Source organism: Sinocyclocheilus anshuiensis, unplaced genomic scaffold, assembly GCF_001515605.1.
Source record: "Sinocyclocheilus anshuiensis isolate Anshui unplaced genomic scaffold, SAMN03320099.WGS_v1.1 scaffold341, whole genome shotgun sequence".
NCBI lineage: Eukaryota > Metazoa > Chordata > Actinopteri > Cypriniformes > Cyprinidae > Sinocyclocheilus > Sinocyclocheilus anshuiensis.
In genome coordinates, this window is record NW_015536488.1 from 1 (window position 1) to 8,765 (window position 8,765).

An 8,765-nucleotide genomic window follows, 5' to 3' on the forward strand; every position below is an offset into this window, starting at 1 on the left:
GCGGGTCACATAAGCCACAGTGTCGTTACTCCAGAGGTCAAAGGTTAAGCTGGCCGGCCTCAGGCTAACAGGAAGAGAGCGCTGCTGCTCTATATTAGCCAGACGCTGACGCTCGTCACAAACACTCGGGGATCGTCACCTGTTTTCTGCTCCAGCAGGTGAAGATGTGCATCTGATTACTTGGATCACTTCATATGAGGAATACATCTAATTTTTTACCTTCATAAGGACAGTTTTTCTAATCTTACTAGATGTATGCATCATCTTTTATGTCAAATTCTTACATTTAATCAATAAATTTAATTTGAATAATTAGACACTATAGGCTGTACCAATCAAATGAAAACAGTGGCAACAAAATCCATTTTGGCACAGAAGCAACGTCTAAAGCAGCATTTACACTGCAGTTACAATAATATATATATATTAATTGCAGTGTAAATAATATTTTGAATGCTGAAATATGAAACTTAAAAAAATCTGTTATAAAAAAATGAATAAATAAATTATGTTAATTAGTAACACCTGAGTCATTGAATTCATGTTACTAATTAATATAATTTATTTAAATTTAAAATAAATGTAAATAATTATTTAAAATAAAAATAAAATAACAATAATATTAAATAAAATCATATTTTTAATATTAATAAAAAATAGAAAATAAATATAAAAAAATTACTACAAATAAATTTAAACTAATTATATTAGTCAAATGTGAGTCACTGAACTCATGTTACTAATATAAATAAAAAAATTTAATAAATATTTAAATAAAAATTTTGTATTAAATAACTAATAATATTAAATAAATATTTTAATTGATTTCAAATACATTTAAACATATTATAATAATTAGTCAAATGTGTCATTGAATTCATGTTACTAATTAATATAATTGATTCAAGTTTAAAATTCATTTAAATAAATATTTAAAATTTATTTAAAATAAATATTTAAAATGTATTTAAAATATATTTAAATTATATTAATTAGTAAAATGTGAGTAATTGAATTCATTTTACTAATTAATATAATTTATTTAAATTTAAAATAAACATTGCTAATTGCTCATTTTTAGTTGTACGCTGTACAGCCATTTTATTTAATGAAATCTTATATGAATTCACTTTTTAATGAGTCATTGAATCATTCATTCAACCGATTCATTCGAACAGCTTCACTCAGGAACAAGGCAAATGACTCTTTAGGAATGGATCGTTGAATCACTGAGTCATTCAAAAACACTGATTCATTCAGGAACAAAACCACTTTGTCGCTCACTATTTCTGTTTGGCGAAATAGAGCAAAAACATACAATATTGTGTCTAAAACGTAAAACTGCTAAACTATATCATAGAAATACATGACAAAACTCACATGTAAGTAATTGTACTCCAATATATTGAATTTCAGGGTCACTATAACTGTGTGTGTGTGTGCGCGTGAGTGTGTGAGAGTGTGTGTGTGTGTGTGTGTGTGTGTGTGTGTGTGTGTGCGCGTGTGAGCGTGAGTCTGTGTGTGCTCTGAGGGTCATGTGTCCTCACCTGCGTCCAGCAGCATCCGGACGGTCCGCAGGTCATCGGTCAGAGCAGCGTAATGCAGAGCAGAACAGCCCAGGAAAGAAGCGCGGCTGCTGAGACGATTGCTGAACTCGTCCTCGCGGCTCACCAGCACTGCCAGACACAGTTCAACAAGATCAGCTTTACAGACGATCTGAACTCAAGCTGCTGGGCTGAGAACACAGACGAACACAAACACTGAAACACTCCAGTGCTGCTTCAATCACACACACTGCACGCTGAACAACAGCCGATTTCAGACGCTTCACAAGCTCATCAAACCCTGTCAAAGTGAACAATAAAACTACATTCAGAGACATTTATTTGCATAATTCATGTTACTAATTAATATAACAATCTATTTAAATTTAAAACAAATTTTTGCTGCTTGGCAATTTCCAATTGTATACTAAACAGTCATTTTATCTGAATTAATTTTTTATGTTTCAGAGCTCATGAATTCAAAAGAGTATTTTTGAGCTCAAATATTAAAATATATTTCAACAGGAAATATGAAAAACAAACTGATTTCATGGAGTCTTTAGCGCTACACGTTTACTCCATTTGTGCTATTTTCATGTTATTTTTATTTGATTTATTTGGCAGAAAGCGCACTGAAACAGAGACACAGAGACTGAGACGGTAAAAATGAAGGAGAGGAGGCTGATGATGTTCAACGGCGTTCTTAAAACAAGACAAACCGCTTGAATTAAGAACAAACGCATGTAAAAGCGCTCACATAAAGCGCACAATTATTCTCAGCGCAGACACGCGCAAATAAATCATAACGCAGCAACAGAGTTTTTCTTCTGTCCGTGTGCAGAAACATATTTTCTCTCTGGGCTGCTGTCAGGCGGATAGTCACGGGTAACTAATGTCTAAGAGCCAGATAATCACAACAAAACCCAATAAACCGTCAGACGAGCAGAGCCTGGCGATCCATCACACACACACACACACACACACACACACACACATGTGTGTGTGTGTGTGTGTGTGTGAGAGATGGAAAACACTTACAAACAACACGCTGCTAAATAAATCGAGTGCCGATATGCAAAGGCACAAAATGAGCGTGTTAAAATTGATCTATGTAATAACACACACTCCTGCTGTGTTTACATGCGTGTGTGTGTGGATGGGTTTATAACTAACAGTGATGATGATGGTGAAGCACATGTAGATGCGTGTCTCACCCTCTAATGAGTGAACGCCCTTCTCTCGAGCCGCTTCATACACGCTGTTGAAGTCATCGCCCAGGTTTGGATCGGCACCGGCCTCCAGCAGCACCTTCACCACACTGACCAATAAACACACATCGAGCATTAACAGATTCACCACACACACACACACACACACACACACACACACACACACACAATTAAAATAATATAACAATATTTATTTATAACTTCACAGTAATAGCTTTAATTGATTACTAAGTGTATGTTGGCCTTATTTGGTTACCATGTTTCACAGATTATGTTGTTGAGGCTCATAGCTTCCACAGAAGTTTTAACCTACCGAGATGATCATTGATGGCGGGAAATTAAATCAACAAATGGACAGCTGTTAAGCGAAAAGAACGATCCCAAATTCGCAATGCAGTTTTTGCCACACTCACACTCACACACACACCCCGAACGAAGAGGAAAATGCTGGTTACTTAGAATTTAACTAGAAACTAGTTGTGTAGAGAAGAGTGAAAACTTAAACCAGAATGATATGAAGTTCCCGTCGTCCTAAATCTGTATCCCTTTTTTGCAGTATAACATTTTTTTTGATAATACCATAATATGTACGGATTTGATTTTCATTACCATATTTTCATTATATATTAATTACTATAACACAGTAAAAACACTATAATATTTTTTACATTAAAATCAGCATATAGGTGGTATAACAAATATTGCTATAATGTGTAAATATTTTAAAATATAAATATTTTCTATAATATATTAATAATATTTTAGTGTATACAGTATTATACAATAATTTAATTTTTTTGCATCACAGTAAGTTTTTTTTCTTCTTGAAAACAAAAAAATCCTAAAGGTCCTAAAAAACAGGCTTCATTTTTTTAATGTAAAATATCATTTTGTTAACACTTATGTTTTCATTTGTTAACATTAACCAAATTAGTTAACATGAACACATTTCTACAGCATTTATTAATCTTATGTCAATTTTACTCACTTTTATCAAGTCGTATCTGCTAACATAAGTTAATGCACGGTGAACAAACAATAAATAATTGTCTATTATCTCACCTTATCAAAAATAAATACTTAAATATATTGCTCATAGTTAGTTCACGTTGCTTAATGCATTAACTAATGTTAACAAATTGGACTTTATTGTAAAGCATTGCAATAATTTGAAAATATGACCCTGCTGCATATTAATTTCTGTTGTGTTACTGTCACAGGATGTAGAAAAGCTTGTTTACTTCAGTGAGTGGCATCCAGTTATTGTCTCTCAGATAAATATCCTAGTTTTTCTTTTCAGTTACATTTTAACAACGCTTGACAGTCTGATCCAACAACGAGTCAAAAATGAGATGATGTTAAAATCACAGTTTGTATTGCATCAGGTTTTAATGCAGTCGTTCATCCAAATATTCATGAATCCAGAACACTTCAGACACACTGCAGTGATAGTGTGATAGTATGTTAGTGTAGTGTTCAGTTTGTCACTCCGTCTCTCACACATGCAGTGTGTGTGTGTGTGTGTGTGTGATAATGCATCACATCTCTTTTCCAAGTGATTTTGATAAAAACAGACTCAAACTGTTGAAACCGTCACTCTCTCACTCACTGGAAATTGATTAATGGTGTTTCTATCAGTGTCTCTATTGAAAATATTATCATTTATCACAGACGCCTCACTCTGTGTGTGTGTGTGTGTGTGTGTGTGTGTGTGTGTCTCTCTCTCCGTTATGAGTGGCATAACTCACAGTCCTGTGTCTTCCTGTCATTCAAAGCCCCTGGTGGCCAATCAGAGCCGCAGGGGGAGTGAGGCTCCGCCCACACGGGCTCATATTTCAGCACTGACTGTGATGCATGAGCGACCTTCATCTCTCACATGTTTGTGATGCTCAGTCTGTTTATGTGATGGATTTATGTATCTGAATACATCACAGTACGTGTGGATGTTAGTAAAGATGAGGCTTAGTGGTTTGGTCTGGTTCTGACGCGTTTTACATTTTTCCTAAATTCCATTTTAATGGTTAAATTAAATGTTAGTAATCAAAAAACATGTCTAGTTAATTGAAGTAATGAAAAATACAGCTTAACATTGGTTTATTAAAAGTCGAAGAAATATGACATTTTTAGGGCCATATGAAATCCATTTTTACTTTTTATTAATTTTCCACAATTCTGTTTTATCTTTTCCCAAATTCCATTTTTTTTCCATTTATTTTTTCTGGATTCCATTTTAATGGTTTGATTAAATGATAATCAATTTATGATTTAATACACATTTATTTATTTTGTTAAAATTGTGATATTCCTTAAAAAAATAAGTTTTTATAATTGAAAAGTTTTGTTATTATTGCTTTGAGAAATACGTTTTTCTGTACAATAGTAATATTTCTGTCACAATTTTAAGTTAAACCGAACTTTTATTTGATTTATTCATCCAAAATATGCCAAATTCTGTGACATTCTGTGTTATGCATTAAATTCCATTTTTATGACTGAATTCTGTTGCATTTTTTTCTGCATCACAGAATTCATATAGGACCCTAAATGTGCAATCAGAACTGGCAGGATCTTTCTCAAAATCACATACTGCAGTGTTTTTGTCTGGTCGTATGTCATTTCCAGGATTGTGTTCACAGGTTTATTTTGAATACTTGTAGTTTTTTTGATTGAGATGCGTGTCAAAGCAGGTTTGAATGACAGAGAGAAACTGAGAAAAGATTCGAAATCTCTTTCGAAGCTACTTGACTTCATCATTAAAAAAAAAAAAAAACTAAAAAAAAAAAAAACTCTCTCTCTTTATTTATTCCTTCTCTTTCTAGCTTGTACTTATTTGAACAATGTCTAAGAACTTGGTATTACAACCACTTCCTGTGTCTGTTTGCCTCTTAAGAAGAATCGCTTTATGTATCCCCCAATTGTAAGTCGCTTTGGATAAAAGCGTCTGCTAAATGACTAAATGTAAATGTAAATGTAAACTGTAATATGGTCAAACAAACACAACTGTATTGTCTGTTTCATGAGTTAGATGTCCTTCAAACGTTCTCTTTCAGTGTATTTTTGACTCATAGTCAAACATGTAACTGCATTTGAGGTCTGGGTTGGTTCTGGTTTAGTTGTGAGCTGCTAGTAAAGCTTCTGTTCGCTCTCGGGACTGTGAAGGCGAATGAGCTGATATAATCGAACACTCTCAGTCTGTGGGGCTGTTAAAGTGTTCAGCAGATGAGACAAATCTGTTTCAACTCTTCTTCAGTCATGTCAACTTCAACCAACTAACAGTCTGTATAGTTGAACTAAAAACACTTTAAACTGCATTTCTTGTAATTTTTCTAGCTTGTAGTTTTATGGTAAGGCACTACATGGAATATTTATTAATAAAAGTATTAACCTTTTTTTATTTATTCATTTGTCAAACTGCAGTACTATTTAAGTGAACTGCAAACCAATGTTATTTACTTTCATTGATACACTCATAGTTTTTGTTAATATTCTGAGTAACATTTTATTCTTATATATTAGATTTGTGACCCTGGAGCACAAAACCAGTCATAAGGGTCCATTTTTTTAAATTGAGATTTATGCATCATCTGAAAGCTTAATAAATCATTTCCATTGATGTATGGTTTGTTAGGATAGGACAATATTTGGCTGAGTTCCAACTATTTGAAAATCTGGAATCTGAGACTGCAAAAAAATCTAAATATTGAGAAAATCATCTTTAAAGTTGTTCAAATGAAGTTCTTAGCAATGCATATTACTAATCAAAAATTAAGTTTTGATATATTTACGGTAGGAAATTTACAAAATATCTTCATGGAACATGATCTTTACTTAATATCCTAATGATTTTTGGCATAAAAGAAAAATGTATAATTTTGACCCATACAATGTATTGTTGGCTATTGCTACAAATATACCCCAGCGACTTAAGACTGCTTTTGTGCTGCAGGGTCACAGATGGTTTAATTATGTTTTTGGTTTAATTTATGGTTTAACTTGTATTTCTGGTATTTAAATGCTTTAAGACCCTCAAAACACAAATTGATTTTTTCAGATTTTTTTGTATGTATGGAGCACCATTAAGTGTCAAAAATACTTTTTGTTAAATTATCTATAAAGTTCTATTAGTGACAGAAAACTTTTGTAAAATGTATTTAGACGTTTCCCTATATCTCACTCACTTCTGGGACTGAATTTTGTTGTTGAACATGAATATGGTCGGCTATTGATGAATTATTGCAGCATGAAAAGTGAAAGTTCATGCAAGTAAAATTAGGCTAATTAATGCTTGAAAATGTGATATTACTTTGATAGAAATAAGGTTTCATAAATTTGGACTGTTTTGAGCAATCATGAGTTATAAATTCATTAAGTTCCAATACTGATTATTTTTTTTTTGATTATATGTACTTATAAATTTCATACACTGATATATTCAAATACAATTTCTCATCATTATTGAAAAAAATTATATATGTATTTTGCATCATACTTTTTTTTTTGGTGTGATTTAAAATTTCAGTGAGTTTTTAATTAATAGCGAAGTGTAGATGCAGTAATCACATGGTTACATTCCAACTTTTTTATTTTACACAATATGGTTTTAGTTGAAAAATATTGAGTTAAGACTGTTTTATAAAATGACGATTCTTTGGGTCCAAACTGACCCGGAATGTGAAAATAGTCTTTTTTTTTACTTTTCAGAATCCTACAACTTAGTTTGTTTCCAATGATTTTGGAGCTCATTTTATGTTCACATTTAACCCAAAATCTTTGTGAACCTCACATGCATCTTGTAGCAGATCCCAGCACTTTGTCAGAGATGTCAAAGGCTGTGTTTTTCCGTGGTTTCGTCGAGGCGGAACAGACGCTCCGATCGCGTGATCAAAGTCTGCGACTGTTGCTGTTTTAAAAGCCAGAAGGATGTGCTTTAGACGGAGATGTTTGCTGAGCTCTGATGTGTGTGAGACTGTTTGCACTCTTAACCCAGCGACGGTCACCACCCAGATCTGTCCATTCACGTGGACAATGACCCGCTAAGAAGAGCAGGCCTTGTTGACCGTTCCGATCGAGCGACACAAGGCCTCAGTCGAGGATAAAGAGCGCAGAAGTGAGGGAGCGAGGTGAAAGGGGACGTGCTGGGATTATTCTGGAGTGGATGGGAACAGAGCGTGGGTTTAGCCCTCATATCAAGGCTTTAATATTCATTCATGTCACTGCATGAAGTTCAGTGTGTTGCCGCTCACTGAAGTTAAAATAAAAGCTGTGACGTTACTAACTCCAGCACATACTGTACTGTATGTCATTCGTCTTACAGTAGTTTTTTGTCAACATAATGTGAATTTTACAGAAACTAGCTACTTTTTTCCCAACTAGTTGTGTGGCAAAATCCTGGTTTATCACATTGTGTTGCCAAACTAAATGTTAATTAACCGGTTAAAAATGGCACTTAATTTGACTCGCTATACTGCATTTGACATCTTCTGTAAAACTTTACTAAATCTTTCTTATTAAAGCTTTTTTTTTTCATTTACATGTTTTTACTAAATGCTGCTGTCCATGCTTTTGATTCAGTTCTTTCATTTTTTTTCTTGATTTATTAATTATTTAGTATACATATATCTGTTCTGGTTGAATTCTGTCATCTTAATTATGATCTTCATTGTTTTGTGCCAGATGTCAGCTTTGTTATTGTATAGTTAAATGTTTAAGAAATTTAATGTCCAATGTCTTCAATTCAGTTCTCAATTTTTTTTTATTAATTTTTTTTTTTTATTAATTGTTTAGTGTAAATGTATCTGTTTAAATACTGATTGGATTGCAAAAATTAAATATTATCTGATAGTAAAACATTTAAAGATAATCCCCAGTTTAATGTAGTTCGTTTTTTGTTCAGTTCTCTAAATTAGGGTGCTTTCTAATTTTTTATTAACCCTCTGGTGCTGCTTGCGTATATATATATATATATATATATATATATATATATATATATATA

General features: G+C 32.9%; 1 protein-coding gene across 3 annotated transcripts in view; it reads right to left on the reverse strand.

The window, feature by feature from the left end:
* Positions 1-6: 6 nt before the first annotated feature.
* LOC107684968 (caseinolytic peptidase B protein homolog) overlaps positions 7-8,765 on the reverse strand; it is a 15,339-nt gene continuing 6,580 nt past the window's right edge. For 2 of the 3 annotated variants that reach the window (XM_016481372.1, XM_016481364.1), the window contains exons 4-6: positions 2,759-2,862; positions 1,548-1,676; positions 7-146 (exon numbers count right to left, since the gene is read on the reverse strand). In XM_016481372.1, coding sequence (XP_016336858.1) covers positions 136-146; positions 1,548-1,676; positions 2,759-2,862 — 244 coding nt within the window. In that variant the 3' untranslated portion in view covers positions 7-135. Of the gene's footprint in view, positions 147-1,547; positions 1,736-2,758; positions 2,863-8,765 lie in introns of those variants that run through there. The other variant, XM_016481380.1, reaches the window with a different exon arrangement.